This window comes from Nilaparvata lugens, chromosome 11, assembly GCF_014356525.2.
Source record: "Nilaparvata lugens isolate BPH chromosome 11, ASM1435652v1, whole genome shotgun sequence".
NCBI lineage: Eukaryota > Metazoa > Arthropoda > Insecta > Hemiptera > Delphacidae > Nilaparvata > Nilaparvata lugens.
The window spans coordinates 257,378-277,920 of record NC_052514.1 but is presented as its reverse complement, the minus strand read 5'-3'; the positions used below and the strand labels follow the sequence as shown (position 1 = coordinate 277,920).

The following is a 20,543-nucleotide window of genomic DNA, read 5'->3' as shown; positions in this document are numbered from 1 at the left end:
TAACAGAATATTCGATATGAAATCTGAAAAGATATATTTCATGGTGACTATGTTATTTCATAGACGAACAATAGCATGAGTAAGATATCCCATGGTATAGGCGTTTATGTCGCAACTTTTACTGTTATCTCAAGCTGATAGTCATGTAGTTCTTTCCTGTGAAGCTTTATGACGATGGTAGTCAATTGTGCCGTTACTCTCACCCCAACAAAACAGTAATCAACAATAAATCGATAGTAATCGGCTTGAGATAACAGTAAAAGTTGCGATATAAACGCCTTATACCATGGGATATCTACTTATGCTATTGTTTCTCTATGGTTATATTCAGTACTTTTGAGATGGTTTGAACTGTCTTTAACTACATTGATTCATCATTCAGTTTATCCATAATCATTACCACGCATTTGAAATAATATTGTATTATGAGCTGTGTAATATCTAGTCTATAATAGACAAGCAGGTAACCCGTGCTCCGCACAGGTCTAATTAATAACTTGACAAACTGGACTCACTGAGATCTTGAAGAATCGAAAAAAGGCCTATAAATATCCTTGATGAATTGAGTATCTATATGCAAAATTTCAAGTAAATCAGTTCAGTAGTTCAGACGTGATGATGTGTCATTCGTGAATTTCCTATCCCGTACCTGTATAAGCCGATTCTTCCTTCTATTATATATTATAGGATTATAGCATAGAGAAACAATAGCGTAGTAGATATACCATGGTATAGGCGTTTATGTCGCAACTTTTACTGTTATCTCAGCCGATTACTGTTGATATTGTCGTTTTACTGTTGTGTTGGAGGGAGAGTGTTTGAACGGCACAATATGAGAGACTACCAGTGTCACACAGCTTCACGGGAAAGAATTACATGGTCTATCGGCTTGAGATAACAGTAAAAGCTGCGACATAAACGCCCTATACCATGGGATATCTACTAACGCTATTGTTTCTTTATGATTATAGATAATGTAGCTTCTCATGATTTCATTAACTTTTTCCACGACTAAAACTTGCATTAACTTCCAAAGTTCTTCAGAACTCTCAGAGCAGCATGTCTGTAGAAATGCTGAAATAGTGAGTGGGTTATTTGCGAATGATGAGTGGAGATGAAGGGACCTACAATTTTAGGTGGGTTCCAGACCGCATTGTAGTCATATTTGGTTCTCCAATTGTCTGTATTTTGAAAAAGTATTTGTTATTCAAATTATTTAAATTGGAAGAATATACAGGAACATTTTTATTTTGTCATCCTCAATCAAAATTGATTCTAAAAGCATCAACAAACATAGGTTCTAGTTTATAATTTTTTCTTGTTTCTTATTCTCAAGAAAGATATTTTTTGTTATCGAACGATATTAATCCATACTTGTCATGATTTTAATCAATATTCAAGTTTTTTTAATGATCTTTAACTTTCAAATTCCATTTATATTGGAACTGGAAATGTATCTCTTGAAATGGATTGAGTAGAATAAGGTAGTCTAAAATAGCTGAAAAGATAAGCCGACTTCTCAAGATGTCGGAGCGGAGGTCCCAAGCAATCAAATCACGGAAATTATTTAAGATGTTTCCTCACCAGAGAAGGCATCTTCATCCAATCCTATTTGGATTGCTTACCTTGGAATTAATCAACGTGAGGAACGGCTAAAGGCAAGAAATCAGATCATTCAACATCTTGAACTTTAGCAAATTCATGAATTCATGGCAAATTTGATTCCTCCCTTTTGGCTTCTCCCACGTTTTAATGACAGTGAAGAAAGATAGCAAGCGTTGCTGATCCTCTGCTTTGCCACTGCCTTCTATAGAGGTTACTGATACTGGTACAGTATATTTGATGTGATATTATTTGTTCATTCTTGAATAAAATAATCTATTATACTACATAGTCAAAAAATATATTCTCCATGATTGAAATTAAAATATTGTGTTGATAAATAATCATATTTCAACATTTCTGAAAAACGATTTTGCAACATTACGGAGCTAGAAAGGAATAGCGCTATCTGCGTTTTTGAATTATAGGAACACTAATGTTAATAAAATATAATGCCATTAAAACGTGGACCTCACTATAAAGCCTAAAGTTTGATGTCTCATAAATTCAATGACATCATACTGTTGAGTGACATTCATTCCCTCCTGTATATCTAATTGTACAGTATTTCAATTTCTCGTTATTTGTGTTTATTATCGAAAAATATCAAATTGAAATGAAATACAGTGAATAAAATTTAGAATTTGAAATACGGTAAAAATATTGCAATTTAAAATCAAAATCTAACCTCCCTAACCTCTCTTTTCACCTTCCATACATGGAGTCAGGTCCTACAAAAATCTTTATTGATTGATTCATACAATAAGTGCATCATCAAAATGATCGGGAGAGAAAAAATAAGGTAACCTTGTGCTATTCCTCTCCCAAATTCAGATAAGGTTACACAAAGTCCGAAATAGGTTTCAAATAACACAATAAATTATAATAACAATATTAATCGATAACTGAAAAATAAAATGATTGGACTTAAAGTTTATTTTCATCTAATTTCATAGGCAAGACAAATTGAAATCTAGCCGATCTGAGAAGATCCCATACAATTTACCTCTGGCACAAACTCAAGATTGAGATTTGAGGAAGGATGTTGAAGATATCAATATTGAATTTCCCGTTAAGATGTTTGACCGGTGATTTGAAGAGATCGAGAAACACGTAGCTTTAATTTGGCAGAATCTGAGAAATGGATAAGACGTTGAAATGGGGTGGAATCAGGAATTAACCGCGTAAATGCCTCTCAATAACATTCCCAAAACTGGCCACAAACTCTCCCTATTTCTCACTCTCTCTCGCTTAACAAACTAGAGGAAATCACTCTCTCTCCCTCTCGCTTAACAAACTGGAAGAAACCACTCTTACTCTCTCTCTCTCTCTCTCTCGATCACAAAAAACTGGAAGAACTCACTCACTCATTCTCCCGCTCTCTCACTCTCTCTCACCCTCATCCTCTCTCACTCTACACACTTCTAAGAAGTCTGTGGCATCTATGAAGAACAGGAAGCCGGAAATTAGGAACGTTCCCTGGTGGAGTTTCCTTTCCGTCTTCAGATTGCAAGGAAAATTGGGAGGAAAACTCTTGTAACTAAGGAAAAGGTTGGTAGGTTGAAAGGGGCTGGAAAAACTGAGAGAAATATCCGTATTCTAGCTCCTATATTACTCTGTATCATGTTAATAAATAAATAAATAAATAAATAAATAAATGTTTATTTCCCAAAAAAACTAAAACTACAACATCAATTACACAAAATATTAGATAAATTACAATTTACATACAATAGTTAGTTACAAAAAATTCTTATAATGTGTCCTCTAGTTGTTTAGTTTTTGGTGTGGAAATTGACCTACTCCACTATGGCGTACCATGTTCTAGAGTAGGTTTGTTGTTTTTTTTGTGGCGTATTATTAATTAGTTAGTGTTTAGTAAGTCATTAGGTGGTTAGTTGTTATTTGAAATAATGTTTTCTATGTTCTGTCTCCTTTGCTCATCAACCAATTGTGTACTATTGTTTTGAACTTTCTAGGATGATTAATCTGCTTAAAGTTTGCAGGAAGTAGATTATATAATTTGGTGCTAAATGATTGAAATGTCTCTGTATAGTGCCTTCCTTGCAACACTATGATGAGAAGATTCCTGTATCTGGTGTTGTGGTTGTGGTTTCTGGTTTGAAATGTTGTTGGTTCTTGTGTAATCTGCATAGTATCTCCTTGGAGTAAAGCTGTCTTGGATCCATCACATCAACTCATTGAATAGCTGGTCTGATGAATACGCGGAGGCTTCTGGTTGATGACCCTCATGATCAGCTTCTGTACCCTGAGGAGCGGTTCGATGTGCAAGAAGCTTGCACCTCCCCATCCCACAATCCCATACAGCATGAGGGACTGAGCTAGAGAGAAGTAGATAACTCTTAGACATCCCTTGTCGACCAGTGTCCTCAGAATCCTGAATCTGCAGATAGTCTTCCTCAGTCTCCCGCATAATTCATTGAGATGATGATCCCAGCGCAGAAAAGAGTCCATTGTAACTCCCAGGTATTTCTGTGACTGTTTCCTGCGAACTGTGTATGAAGTGTTATTCCGTTGATTCTTGATTACTATCTCATCTCCTGTTGGCTGTCCATGTTGAGTCGCCGAAAAGGTCAGAAAGAAGGTTTTCTCATGGTTCAATGTCAGCAGATTTTCACTCAACCAGCGAGACACCCTCTGAAGTCCAGTCTCGGTTTCTCTCCAGGTCATCTCCCAGGTCGGTTCAGAGAAAAGTAGAACGGTATCATCTGCAAAGGTGGTGATTGATCCATTAATTTCCATGTTGCATAATGGGTTTATGTAGAGAAGAAAAAGAATTGGTCCTAGTACTGTTCCTTGTGGCACTCCAAACTTTACAGTCAGCTTGTTGCTTATACATCCATTGACTTTGACACATTGTGTTCGGTTTGATAGGTAGCTCCTGAAAAGATTCCATGCGACTCCTCTTATTCCATAGTTATCAAGCCTTGAAAGAAGAATGTCATGTGACACCGTATCAAAAGCCTTCTTTAAATCTAAGAATACTGCCAATGGTTTCTCTTCAGTGTTTATTTTATCGGCAATCTGAGTGGTCACATAGTGGATAGCATCATTTGTACTGCGACTAGATCTAAAACCATATTGGTTTGGCGATAGAAGATTATTTTTTTCAAGAAAGCTGATCAGTCTTGTTTTTATACACTTTTCAAAAATTTTTGATAATGTACTTAGTAATGATATGGGTCTGTAGCAATTCATATCTTTCTTATCTCCTGTTTTGAAGATTGGACAAATGACAGCTTCCTTAAGACACTGTGGAAAACACCTTCCTCAAAAATTTGTTTGCAATATGTGTAAAGGCTTGGCAAGTATCGTATTATTCTGTTTGAAAAAATCTGGTTTTAAATTATCGAGTCCAGGTGCACTATTAGCTTTAAGACTATTAATGATTTTTATCATTTCGTCCTCACTGACAGGTGTAAAGAATAATGACCGGCAGACTATCTGATCAGCTGCCGCATGCTCATCTGCACCATTACAATCGCTATTTAGAATGTCCTGGGCAAGTTTTGATCCAATACTAATAAAAATTCATTGAAAGAATTTGCCATATCTTTATCATCATCTCCCAATTTCAATTCTCTCCCTTCCAAGTTGATTTGGTGGATTGTGTTCTTGGCCGTTGCACTTCAGTTATTTCTCTTATTACTTCCCATGTTTGCTTAGAGTTGCTGGAAGTTTCAAATCGCCTTGAAAAGTATTGTTTCTTAGCATTTTCTATTACAGTTGTTAGTAGATTTCTGTACCTTCTATAATACTCTCTAAGCTGTAGATTCGCTGTATTATTCTTGCTTTGTCTGTGTAATTTATCTCTCTTCCTTATTGATGTAATTAATCCATTTGTAATCCAAGGCTTAATTTTTCTCTTTGTGTGCGATACTCTATTAATAACTTTACATTCTTCTGTGTATTTCTTCAGTATTTCTATCATTTTATTCAAGCACTATCAGCGCATTCCTGCAGGTACACGGAATTCCAGGTCTCATTGTTAGTGCTAATGAAGTTTATATAATCAATACTTTCATAGTAGGGTTTTCTTCTGTTGTGATTGTGTTCCACCGCATCATATTTAATTCCCAGAATAGTTAAAAAACTTTAGTAATAATAAACTTATATAACTTTATATTACTTTTATAGTAATAATAACTTTATTATTATTATTCAATAATTGTTGAATTTTGTAAAATTCAGTTATTCATATTGACTATTTTGAGTTTTAATGTTGTTTCTTTTATGAAGTGTAAATTGTCCTCTTGATAATTAGTGTCATAATGTTCATTTTCATTTAAACTGTATTATAAATTTGAAAAGGGACAGTTTTGGGCATAACCTGTTGTGCCTCTTCATATATATATATATATATATATATATATATATCTATATATATATATATATATCTAAATCAATAAATGAAAGAAATCATGATATTGATGCTGATACATCTATAGTGTGATTAACGTTATAAAGTTGGTGGAAAAGATAGGCAGGCATTGTCACCATTTTTCCACCACTTTCTATGTAGTAGGTAGCTGTGATTCGAGTCATGTTTTAGCAAAAATTTTGTTTCTTATAATAATCTTGAATTTTTGTTATATTTACCCATAGCCTCTTGCCTCATCCCCGTAACTGCGGCAGTCATATTCGACGCACTATGACTCATTGAGAACGGTTGGGTCATGCTGGGGTAACTACTGGTTGTCATCTGCAAATCAAACATACAGACAAAAATTGAGAAAGTTTTTAGAAAGATACAAGAATACTATCGATTTACAAGATACTATCGATCCTCTTTGCTTGGAGTGATTGAATTAGTGTTGAAATATCCGTATCAAATCTATATTCAATTATCAGATACCAGGGCCAGAAAAAACGTAAATTTTTCATTTTCTGTCTTCTTGTGAGATTGAAGTTTGGAAGTTATAAACATTATAAATCTCCAACATTATTGTAAGTATGAGAATAGTGTGTGCACACAGAGAGAGGTCAGACGTTTCAAGTTTATCGTCTCATTCAGGGCTTCAAGTGTTTGTGGTTTGTTGATGACACGAGGAATGAGGTAGACCCATAAAAACAGTTACAAGGAATGAGGTAGACGCATAAAACCAGTCACAAGGTGGCAGACAGTTGTTTCTGTGAACGAGGACTTTACATCTCTACGCAACGAAATGGGACATCCAGGAAAATTCTGCCTTAGAAATTGCATCAGCTTATACTGTAATGAATCTCAATACTGTTTTGTTCCAACATGCCATAAATAGAGATGAACTATGCAATAAAAAGGCAGAACTTTCCTGGTTCCCCCATTTCGTTGCGTAAAGACGTAAAGTCCTCGTTCACAGAAATTGTCTGCCACCTTGTGACTGGTTTTATGCGTCTACCTCATCCTCGTGTATACATCAACAAACCACGAACACTTGTCATGTCACCATCACATGTCATATTTTAGATTGTGGCAAAAAAATCACCCAGCAGTATTAGATAACGATCTGAATTGACAGTGATGTTTTGTCAACCTCTAAGACTTTTGAAACATAACCTTTTTTATAATAAAACTTCAACATAAATGCAACAAACATAATAAATCTGCGTTTACACCGGAGTTAATAACACGAGTTATTAACAAAAAGTTATTTACTTGACTGAATCGTCAAAAAATTCTCTTGACAAAAGTTAATAACTCATGTTTCTAAATTCCTTGTTATTAACAAGATCTTGTTATCAATATAATTGACTTTCATATGATTTAATTTAACGAGACTATAACAGCTGGAATAAAAAGCGAAAAATTGTCTTCAAATTTGAATTGAAACATGTGTCTGATCATTAAAACAATGATCTTCATCTGATCTAATGTAAATAACTTATAATGCGTTTACACCTGAGTTTAAAACAAAAGTTTTCAACATAAGTTAGTAACATTTTTCTTTTCGCTGATAGTTTTGTTATTAACAAAAGCTTAAAACTTTGTCACGTGTTTTGTCTGCAGCTGTAGTTATTAGGGAACAGCTGTAGTTGTAGGGTAGGGATGCTGGGCGAGGGGGTTGCGGGGAAGATAGTAGCCTGTTATTAACAAAAGTTACTGACTCTTGATGGATAACATAAATCTTGTTAATAACAAGGAATTTTCTGTTGAAAACACGAGTTATCAACTTTTTTCAAGAGAATTTTTTGTCAATTCAGTCAAGTTGACAACTTTTTATTAATAACTCATGTTATCAACTCCGGTGTAAACGCAACTCAACATGATGTTATTAACTTTTGTAATTAACATCAGTTGATACCAAAAATTAATGTTAAAATCTTGTGTTATTAACTCCGGTGTAAACGCAACTTAAGCCTTTTGAAATATTAACAGACATAACCTTTTTTTGTAATAAAACATCAACATAAATGCAACAAACATAATAATTATCATTAATTTATCATATAAACATGATGTATTATTAGGCTACTCAGCAATCCCTAGGTCAGAATATTTTTATTTAGTTTTGTCACTGGATCAGCTGGATTGAACGTTTCACATTTGTGAGGTTAGGTTGTAGCGAAGTCAGCAATACGACAAGCGCGCGATCATCCTTCGAGCATATAGCCAGGCCCGGCCCCAGGGGTGGGCGGACCGGGCGGCCGCCCAGGGCGGCAGGTTTTGGGGGCGGCAAATTTAAAGGAACGAAAAATTTAAAAATACAAATGAATAAGAAATCCATAATATCAAATGTGAATGATAAAATTATATAAGAAGCTTTTCAACCTCGAGCTAATGAAGACTTTTCTAAGATCAACAATGTCCCAGGAACGTCTGAGTGGTCTAGCGAACATAAAATAGTTCAGTCCCCAGATCTTGAAGAATTGGTGAAGGAATTTCCTCATGCAAAGGTCAGACGAGTTCTTCTTAATTAAACAGGTGTGTTAAACAAACTTGTAGAAATTGTAGTTCTAATTACTTAGCAAGTTGAGTAGGCCTAATACTATGTTGCAGTCTACGTCTGAAGGCTGTGCAACGGCTAAAAATAAACTTTCTTGTACTGGTGATATTTTTCAAAGTTTTTCGATTTGTACCGGTATTTATCAAAATGAAAAAGTTTTCTTAGGAAAACATTTTCTTCCAATCATTACTTTTTGAGATATGAACGCCTAAAGTTCAAATTTTTGGGACAGGACATTTCAAATTCGGTAGGAAACATTTGAAACATTTTCTGAAAATATCAATTTTTGAAAAAGTTATTTAATTTACAAAAAAAACTCAACTAAACACTATTTTTGGTCAGTTTTAGTAAATTGAATAACTTTCTCAAAAATTGATATTTTCAGAAAATGTTTGTTTTATTAAATCAAAAATACCATGAAGAATTTATCCTTTGAATTTCATGGATTCATCTCGTACCGAATTTGAAATGTTCTGTCCCGAAAATTTGAACTCTAGGCGCTCATGTCTCAGAAAGTAATGATTGAAAAAAAATGTTTTCCTAAGAAAAATTTTTCATTTTGATAGCTTGATCCTTAAGCGATCCTTGATCGTGTCCTCGCGCGCCTCTTCACTAGGAAATACTGAAATGAAGTGCAACTAACGGGTTATTCTCATAGAACATAATCTCATGAGCTTATATCATTGTGAGAAATATCACTGTGAGGACAATATAGATGGTGATGATGGTTGAAGCTGAAAATTAGGTGTTTTTCACAATACAATGAGCATTGTTGTCAAGTGTACCTGGAAATCTATATGAGAATATGAGATAGAGCGCTCTACCTAGTCTCAGATTTTGGAGCACAAAATTACGCCCAAAATTTTGAATTTTACATCTAGATTGTAATCGGGATATATTGTTGATCAAATACTAAATATGATCAAAATTGATTTCTTTTTCTTAAAATATCACTCATATTTGAAAAATCATAACTCAGTACTCATTGGAGATGGTGATTTCCGAATGATCTCATTTCATTCAGAATTTTATGATCTTAAAAATGGCAAGAGCAAATTTCTCTGTCCAATCACTGATTTTGCCAGAAATAGCTGAAAACTGGAAAATGCACCTGAAATACGAACTTTTTGGGCCACTCTGTATTAGCACAAGGGAATTTTACATGAAGAATTTGGTTCTGAACCTCTCTCATGTATCCAAATAAAATATTAAAAAATCAGAACTACGATTTAAATTGCAAGCAACCCCCCATTTTTATGTCTATATTGACTGGACATTACTGTTCCCCAATATTTATTTTTGTCAAATATTTGTTCAAATGTCAATAAATATTGTTAAACATAATTTTTCAGAGTTTACTGAGAATGTGGTGTCGCATCACAGCGGAGACACAATAGTAATGCCGGTTACACACTGGGCGGTTTCTGCCGCGGCGGCGAAACTGCCGTCGCCGCCTCGAAAAAAAGTCGAGCTTACACATTCAGCGGAAAAAATACCGCCAAACATCGAGCGGCAAAATTACTGCCACGTATGATCAGTAGCCAAAATAATTCTTGTAGTTCTTCAAAGCAAATGTGTTGTGACTTCTCTATTTCATGAGAGTTCAGTTAATTGTATTTTGCACATTTTTCAAAAGTATATATTATTAAGTGTTTAACTTAAAATGGAAAGGCAACAACTTTTACCACTTTTGTTGTACCGTCGAAGGAAAAGAAGACAGCAGAGGAATCGCCTTGCTTGGATTCATTGAAATGAACGTTTTTATTAAATCGACAGCGATATACAACATATTACAGTTTTTTCCTTGTCATCCAGAGTTTCAAAATCCCCCCTAATCACCATACACACTTTCCTTCCACGCTATCCTTGTTGCATCTCGATCCTTAAATATATCGAGGGTTTTGTCCCACAAAACTGGCCTCTGTCCTACAAATGATATTAACAACTCATTGTCTATTAACTTACTCATTTTCTCACCCTTGTCAACCACAAACACTTAAAACAATAAATAAATGTTATAAACAATTTACAAACTTTACAACAAGACACAAATTAAAAGGCTGATTTTCAAAGACCTCTGACTTGGAGCAACTGGGAAAGACGACTGATCAGCGGCGACGGTAGACAACCGCCAAATGTATTAACGCCCATTTGGTCACGTACGCCACTGCTTAGACAAGAGCGGCAAAAACACCGCCAGCCGCAGTGGCAGTGGACGGCTGCACAGCTGCCGCCAACGGCAATATAGCCGCGCGGCGATTCTGCCGCCCAGTGTGTAAGCTTCCATTCAAATCCATAGACTACTGCTCGAACGGCGGTGACAGCGAAATTACCGCCCCGGCAGGAACCGCCCAATGTGTAACCGGCGTTAGGCGATCGCTCAAGGAGGGGTGGAACCCGGGATTAACAATTAAAAACGGGATACTTTTGGGGGGGGCGGCAGTTGCCGATCTCGCCCAGGGCTGATAGCCGCGGCTGGCAGTTGGGTAGATGTTTCGCATCATGGCGCCGTTGCAAGTGGGCAGCACCGACGGAGCCAATGCCTTCTGCAGCTGTTTCTCCTGCTTTCGATACTTGGCTCTTCTGTTCTGGAACCAAACCTGCAAAATAGAACACAAAAAAATTAATAATTTAATCAATTTTATACAATCACACTCCAAGAACGCATAACAGGTTACATGACAGGCTGATTGTCACTGATGACACATCATGCATGACGAGAATGTGTGTACACACATGTTCAACACACTTGTCCTGTCGTTAGTGGCCACCCTTGGCCCGGTTTTTTCATTTACATCATTCTATAATTATGTGTTAACTAGCCGTCAGGCTCGCTTCGCTCGCCATATCCGTTTAAGTAATATAATGTTCCCAGGAATAGCTCTGATTGAAGTAGCAGTGCCCAATCAATTTTTCCGCGATAAATGCATTTCAATCTTAAACTTGGTGCCAACCTAACAAAGTCAACTCAACTTAATGCCAACCTGACAAAATTATTTATTTAGTAACCAGTTAACAATACTGTTTCGAAGAGGTACTCTCTCTAGATTATAGTTCTATATTAACATATGGTATGGACATTTTTCAATTATAATTAAGAGAATAAGAAGAATATAAATGCTAAAAGACGAACTTTAAACCCTTAAAAACCACCGTTAGAGTTAAAATATTGGCAAAAGATTTCTTAGTGCGCCTCTAAAGGGCCAACTGAACATACCTACCAAATTTGAACGTTTTTGGTCCGGTAGATTTTTAGTTCTGCGAGTGAGTGAGTGAGTGAGTCAGTCAGTCAGTGAGTGAGTGAGTGCCATTTCGCTTTTATATATATAGAAGAAGAAGAAGAAGAAGAAGAAGAAGAAGAAGAAGATGCCAATAGTGAAAAAAAATAAATAAATTTAATAAAAACTGACATTTTCATCGACATGTTCCACTCTACACACCAGAGCCTGAGACACTTGAGTTCCCAAAATCTCATAATCTCACGAGGGACCCAAAATCCACACATTCATATTATTCATGAACAAGAACGATTTCGAAAACACCTCAAATTTTGTCAGCGTGATTCTCTTGAGCGAAATTTACTTCAAACTGTGGCACCATTCCCTATTAATATCATTAATGCCTCTCATTCAGTCAATGCTGCCAGTATAAAGAGAATCCCCAAGTGATGAAGATTTATGCAAACGAATAAAGCGGTGTTTTGACTTGGTAAATGAAAGAGAATAAGTAGTGAAGACATTCTATAGTAGGCATTGGTTGAGTGTGAAGCAGTTGTTTTAGACGAAGAAGAAGAAGAAGAAGAAGAAGAAGAAGAAGAAGAAGAAGAAGAAGAAGAATCAAGTGATGAATCTCACTGTGATAATGAATTTGTCTGGAGCCGAAGGATAGGAGAGAGAAAGACAATGGAGAAGAATTAAGGAGACTGATGAATAAATAATTAAGCCGAGATGAGACATAGTCTGAATAAACAAAGAGAAAGAGGTGAGGAAGGGAGCTGTTTTTGTTTGCGGTTGCTTTGAAAAGACGGCAGAGAATTATTTATGAATGGGGACAGATTTCTGAAAATTCTCTGATTTATGAATGGGAACAGATATACGAATAATTTATATTGATCCTTCATGAGCAACTCATATCTATGAAATATTATGAGACTTATTATAAGACTATGAAATATTATTAAATATATTAAGACGGGTTCTCTGATTGGTTAACGCGGAATAAATCAGGATTAAAATTCAAACGGCTTTTGTGCAACCTGCACCTAGAGCTGTTTATATGCAAGCCGGCCTCAGTTGCCTCTTTTGATATATTTTTCAGGTTTTATTTCATGTCAGTAAATCGCTGTGCCAGCAAACATGACGTGTCGTCAGCAAAGTCTAGATTCTCTTAAAAGGTGCGTACAGATATACGCGCCGCGAACACGAGCAATTCAGTTTTAATCAGCTGATGCAAGCTTTTCATATCTGTATCTCACCGTTTCTGTTCAAATACAGATATAATCAGCTGATGAAATGTGAATTGCTCGTGTTCGCGGTGCGTAAATCTGTACGCACCTTTAGACTAACTGAACGGCCTCTCAAGGTAGGCGCACACAGATCGTCATCGGACGGACAGCACGCATCGGACGGATCGGACGATTAGATTTGATGCATTGTTTTCAATTGGAGTGCGCATATCTATCCGCATCGTATTGGTATGCGCACTCCAATTGGAAACAACGCATCAAATTCAATCATCCGATCCGTCCGATGCGTGCCGTCCGTCCAATGACGATCTGTCTGCGCCTCAAATCAAATCAAATTTTATTGCCTTACAAAAAATATTCACAGATGGATACAGATTACAAAAGTCTGGTATGGCGCACTCACACAACTTTCCATGCTCATTGAACTTATAAGCCCCATTCTTAAAGGAGAATAATTTAGGGGAATAACATAATGACGATTGGCAGCAACATATTTGACACTACGATCAGACTACTGTATATCTGTATATATAATTGTTTTCAGAGTACTTTTTCCTTTGTGTAAATTGTGAAAATCGATTATATTTCTCAAAAGTCGTCAAAGCAGCTGTTCTATAGATTAAATATCTTGACTATGTGTTCTTTCTATGAACTGCGCTACCTACCTACCTCATGCACGAGAAGTAGGCTACAAAGTCCAATTCTCAAGGATGGGGTGGACCCCTCATTAGTTTCCCAGAAAGGAGACTCATGCCAGTTAAAAGAGCTGATAAATAACTATACAGGGTATAAATTTGAAAAAAATCGGTCGTCATTTTTGAGAAAAACATGGTTTTTTAGTAATAATCCGCCATTTTTCTCAAGAATATTACGGAGCTCCTGCAATTTTCCCAGAAATGAGACTCATGTCAGTTGACAGGGCTTATAAATAGCTATCCATGGCATAAATTTGAAGGAAATCGTTAGAGCCGTATTCGAGAAAACCTTGAAAAACATGGTTTTTTAGTGATTATCCGCCATTTTTCTCAAGAATATTACGGAGCTCCTGCAATTTTCCCAGAAATGAGACTCATGTCAGTTGATAGGGCTTATAAATAGCTATCCATGGTATAAATTTGAAGAAAATCGTTGGAGCGATTTTGGAGAAAACCGTGAAAAACATGGTTTTTTAGTAATTATCCGCCATTTTGAATTGAATTTTATTGAATTTCTTATTGTCAGATCCTCATGGTATAAGGACCTTAAGTTTAAAATTTCAAGTCAATCGGTTGATTAGGAATGGAGTTATCGTGTTCACAGACATACACACATACACCACACACACACACCACACACACACACACCACACACACACACACACCACACACACACACACACACACACACACACACACACACACACCACACCACACACACACACACACACCACACACACACACACACACACACACACACACCACACACACCACACACACACACACACACGTAGACCAACACCCAAAAATCATGTTTTTGGACTCGGGGGACCTTGAAACGTATAGAAAACTTGAAATCGGGGTACCTTAATTTTTTTTGGAAAGCAATACTTTCCTTACCTATGGTAATAGGGCAAGGAAAGTAAAAAGTAATATTTTAGAATAAGGAGTATAATTTTTTTAACATAATAATAAACTAATTCGGCGAAACCAGCAAAACCACAGTTTGAGTGCCGGTGACGAGTACTAGAACAGAAATCGATACTATTACTTCCTATAGAGAAACTTTGATTCAACAAGGTAAGCTAAACTATAATTATTATAAGTATACAATTCAATCAAGGTGAAAGTGGGGAAATCACAAATATATATACTGTATGTAAGTTTGATGGCAATACTAGAGAAAAAAAATCGAATTGTGTTGTGAATTAGGTAAAAAACATTTGTTGATTTAATCCAATCAATTTTTTTTGTACTTGATTTAGTGATGCTATCTAATAGTTATTTGTATATCTAGAGTGAAAAGTACGACTTTTTCTCCCTGTGGGAAAAAGTTTGAAGCCCGAGGCGAAGCCGAGGGCAACAATTTTCCTGAGGGAGAAATAGTTATTTGTATATCTAGAGTGAAAAGTACGACTTTTTCTCCCTGTGGGAAAAAGTTTGAAGCCTGAGGCGAAGCCGAGGGCAACAATTTTCCTGAGGGAGAAAAAGTATTTTTCACTCGTGATGTACACAACATTTTTCCTCCAGCTACATTTTTTTATAGAAACTGCAAATAAAATCATTCTAATAACTTACGTATTGGTGACAATGTTTCCTAACAACATAACCTAAAATCTAAAACTTAAAAACCGGTCGTCTGATTGGCACTGCCGATTGTACTATCTATCGGCAAAAGTTGTAACAATTATATCAACTGGGCAGCTACCAAAAATGGCTGACTCCAGATCACGCGGTTCAGATTTGAATTGCAGATCAAAAATATTTGTTGGCTGGTATTTTGAATAGAATAAAATATTTTCAAAATTGTATAAATTTTTATCGTCTACTAATATTAAGCATATAATATCATACAAACATATAATTCATGAGTTGATCGAATTTCTGGTTGTGGTATTGAATTCAGTTGACTCAATGACAGACACCTCTATTATGCTTTCTCACCTGAGCTTAGACCTTCTAACCTATTACCATGTAAGTTTTTAAAATAGAAATGCTTCCCATGTTATTTAAATGGAGTCACTTTTCCTCCCTAGGGAGTTTTTCTGTTTTTTACTACCGAGAGCGAAAAAGTGACACTTTAGTATTATGTTTCAGGGAGTAAAGTTAGTACTTTAGACAGTAGGTGGAGGAAAAATTAAATTTTTGGGTAACAGGTTAATCAATTCATTTACTACATAGGGGAACTGTCTACAGCATACTATTAGGTCTACCTAACCTTTAGACTCCAAGGTATAGATTTGAAAAATACTGTACTCCAGTTCTGTCATAAAAAAAGGAAGGATAGATATTCCATTATTCGACTAAGTTTCTGTAGAAAATAATCACAAGAAATGGGAAATTCATGGTAGGTTACAGCAATTAATGAAGGTAGAAGATAATGCATTATATGAGAGAGAGAGAGAGAGAGAGAAAGCCGGATAACAGCAAAGACGAAGAATAAGTTTGTGTGACACTTCCATTAAGTTCCGAGAAGTTGCAGAAAGTTAAGTCACATTCTCGGTGTCTGCCGTCTTATCATTATTCTTCTCCCTCTTCGTCTTACTTCATCCCTTCTTCGGGAGTAGTTATCCTCCTCTCTCTCTCCTCCATCATTCCATTTCAGTATTCCCCTTCCTTACTATATCACCCTTCAAGCTTCATATTCCCCTCTAAATTTTTTTTCTTTTGCCCCTTTTCGGTTCTCTTCCCGCTTTCTATTCTCTCTTTTTCTTTCTAATTACTCTCTCCATCCTCCTTCCTATAGGCTCTTTCTCTCTATTCCCACCCTCTTTAGGATTTCTCTCCCCACCAACCACACTGATCTTGGTAGCAGAGAGCCTTGTTTTTAATTGGTGCATTAAAAGGGGACCATAAGCCCCTTGCAATGCAAAGAAGGAGGAGAATTTTGGGAAGGAGAAGGTTGAGGAGGAGGAGGAGGAGGAGGAGATAGAGGAGGTTGAGGTGGTGGAGTAGAATGGGGAGGAGTAAAATGATGAAGAGGAGGAGGGGAAGGAGGAGTAAGAGGGGTAAAACGAGTGGAATAAGGATTTGGTAAAGGAGTAGAAGAAGGAGGTGAAGGAAAAGGAGGAAATGGAGAAGAAGAAATACGAGAGGGGTGAAGGAGAACGATGAGGAAGAGGAGGAGAAGGATATGAACAATGAGGTTGAGGAAGGATGAAGGAGGAGGAGGTGTGGGTGGGGGTGGGGGAGAAGAGTCGAAGGAGAAGGGGAGGAGGAAAAGTACAAGGGGGTGTAGGGGTGAAGAGGAGGAGGGTGTGGAGGAGAAAGGTGATAAAGATAGGATGATGAGGAGGAGGTTCAGGTGTATAGTAACGCTTTGTTACTCCAAGACGCAAAACAGAGTCGAGCTTTCTGTAAGATTTCGTGTAAAATAGGGTGTGGGGAGGATGGGTCGTGTTGATGTAAGATGAAAGTTTAATCCACATATCGCCGGTGTAACTATGGCAAACGTGCAGGAACTATGATTTTTACTTTCCTTGCCCTATTACCATAGGTAAGGAAAGTATTGCTTTCCGAAAAAAATTAAAGTACCCCAATTTCTAAATTTCTATATGTTTCAAGGTCCCCTGAGTCCAAAAAAGTGGTTTTTGGGTATTGGTCTACACACATACATGTGTGTGTGTGTGTGTGTGTGTGTGTGTGTGTGTGGTGTGTGTGTGTGTGTGTGTGTGTGTGTGTGTATGAGTGTATGTGCATCTGTGTACACGATATCTCATCTCCCAATTAACGGAATGACTTGAAATTTGGAACGTAAGGCCCTCACAATATAAGGATCCGACACGAACAATTTCGATCAAATGCGATTCAAGATGGCGGCTAAAATGGCGAAAATGTTGTCAAAAACAGGTTTTTTCGCGATTTTCTCGAAAACGGCTCCAACGATTTTGATTAAAGTTATACCTGAAATAGTCATCGGTAAGTTCTATCAACTGCCACAAGTCCCTTATCTGTAAAAATTTCAGTAGCTCCGCCCCATCTTTGCAAAGTTTGATTTTAGATTCTCAATTATCAGGCTTCAGATACAATTTAAACAAAAAAAATTAAGTGGAAAAGATTCAGCATGAGAATCCCTATAACTAATGTCCAGTAAAATTTTCACCTAAAATTGAAAATAAGCTCGAAATTCGAGAAAATGTGATTATCCAATTGCAAACTGTTGGCAAATGTTGTTTCTATTAAATGATCCACTATGAAGAGATAGCACACCTCGTGTGTCTTCAGCGTTATTGCCCTGTCACCAGCTGGCTCAAATCTTTGAATAGTAGACTCGAGATGCGCGGGAACACTATCGTCAGGTGATCAATAGGCAAGGAAAGTTGTGTGAGTGCACCACACCATATTTTTGAATTGAGAAATGACAAGAAAACAGAACAGTTGCAAGAAGAAGGAGTGAAGGAAGTATAGTGAGGTCAACGTTATAATGGTAGTGCAGAAAGATAGGAGAGCAACGTTGCCGATCTCTGTCCTCTGTCTTGTCAATGCCTTTTAGCTGATACAGGTTTATTGATGTAATATTAGCTATTCATTTTCGTTTAAAATGATCAATTGTATTTTTCAATAATTTCATAATGAATTTTCATAATTAAGATAAAATAATTTGTTAATTCTACATGATTTAAAGACGATCTGGCAACAAAGCAAAGCGAGAAAGAGATAGCGCTATCCGCTTTGTTGAATGATAGACAAGGATATAGTGTGGTGCACGTTATAATGGCAGTGAAGAAAGATAGGAGAAAAACGTTGCCAAGTCTCTCCATTTTGCCACTGATTGTACACAGCTGTTACTAAATCCATCCCATTGAATTTGATCTAATAATAATTATCATTTCCTTGATAAAATAATCAATTTAATGTCAAATTTATCAAGAAAAAATATTTTTTCATAATTTGATTCAAAAATTTCCTTCATAACTAAAATCAGAATTTTATTTTTATACAAACCTGAAATGGCAGCTAATTTAAAAAGCTGGTGTGATACACCAATCTGAATGTCAAAACAACAGAGATTAAGTTATTTGATCGGTATTCTATTCCAATTCCTTCTAAAAATAATAGAAATCCTTTTTAAAATAAGTAATTTCAATGGAAATACTTCTAAAATAACCTTTCAATATTATTTATACCGGTACGAGAAGGTCTAACTTAAACGTGTTGGCTAACTGAAGCATGGATGAAGTCTGGGATGGTCAGGTATCAACTTTTAAAATGTCATTTCAGGTATTTTAATTTGTGTTTCTCATACGGTAGTGTCTAAAAAATATTTCATTGTTTCAAAAATACATTTTAAATCAATTATACGACTTGTGTACCAAAGTATCTTGATAGAATGAGGAAAAAATGGTGGCTGAGTTACTTTTGTACAGTCATTGTCAAAAGTAAAAATAAAATACTCTGGCAAACTGACAACATTGCAAAGCTAGAGAGAGATAGCGCTATCTGTTTTGTTGTATGATAGAAAAGCACAGCAACAGTATTGTCAATCGTACACTGCCATTATAACGTGGACCTCACTATAGCAATACCATTGCTAATCAAACGATGCCATTATAACGTGGACCTCACTAAAAATTATTACACACGAGAATACACAAAATTGTAAACAATATTGAGGACTATCAAAGAAGAAACATCAAGAAGATAGAGAAAAATTGAGGCACAATGAGAGGAGATAGAGTGAGAGGAGGCATTCGAACGATGGAAGAAGAGAAGAAGAGATAAAGCATAGGAAGGGGTTCCGAGGAAAGATATCAATAAAAGGAACATGCTGAGTCGAAAAGTGAGAGGGTAAATGACGAGTTGCTTTCTGAAGCACTGATGGGAAAAGGTAGGTTCTAACGCTGTGAAGGGATGCGAACCCTTGATTCAGACTCTATTTCGGAATGTATTAAACATTCATAGGGGACAGATAGCCTGAAAAGGAACGCTTAGTGCTTTCGTTTACAGTCAGCATAAACATTCCACTTTATTCAACCCATCTGCAGTCTCATCATTTCGATTTTGACATCAATTAATTATTGTTGACTACCATGTAACCCGTGCTCCGCAAGGATCTAATTTAAGTCTCAACAAACTGAAAAATCTGGTGTGGTACACTCACACAACTTTCCTTGCTCATATTTGAAACTACGATCAGACTTCTGTATATGTGTATATATAATTGTTTTCAGAGTCCTTTCTCTTTGTGTAAATTGTGAAACTCGATGATTTTTTTAGTCCTCATTTTTTTAAAGTCGTCAAAACAGCTGTTCTATAGATGAAATATCTCGACTATGTGTTCTTTTTATATGAACTGCGCTACCTACCTACCTCATGCACGAGAAGGAGGTTACTAAGTCCATTTATCAAGGATGGGGTGGACCCCCATTAGTTTCCCAGAAAGGAGACTCATGCCAGTTGATAGAGCTGATAAATAACTATTCAGGGTATGAATTTGAAAAAAATCTATCAAGTTATTTTTGAGAAAATCGTGAAAAACATGGTTTTTTAGTAATTATCCGCCATTTTTCTCAAGAATATTACGGAGCTCTTGAAATTTTCCCACAAATGAGACTCATGTCAGTTGATAGGGCTTATAAATAGCTATCCATGATATAAATTTGAAGAAAATCGTTAGTGCCGTTTTCGAGAAAACCGTGAAAAACATGGTTTTTTAGTAGTTATCCGCCATTTTTTCCGCCATTTTGAATTCAATTCTATTGAATTTCTAATTGTCGGATCCTCATGGCATGAGGACCTCAAGTTTAAAATTTCAAGTCAATCGGTTGATTAGGAATGGAGTTATCGTGTTCACAGACATACACACATACACACACATACACACACACACACCACACAC

General features: G+C 36.3%; 1 protein-coding gene across 1 annotated transcript in view; it reads right to left on the bottom strand.

Annotated features, from left to right (window-relative positions):
* Positions 1-20,543, bottom strand: part of LOC111047363 (paired mesoderm homeobox protein 1) — a gene marked incomplete at its 5' end in the record, with an annotated part of 79,301 nt that overhangs the window by 11,158 nt on the left and 47,600 nt on the right. Inside the window, 4 exon segments of the mRNA XM_039437354.1 lie at positions 4,877-4,888; positions 6,223-6,325; positions 9,658-9,683; positions 10,972-11,146. Of these exon segments, the coding sequence (XP_039293288.1) occupies positions 4,877-4,888; positions 6,223-6,325; positions 9,658-9,683; positions 10,972-11,146 (316 nt within the window).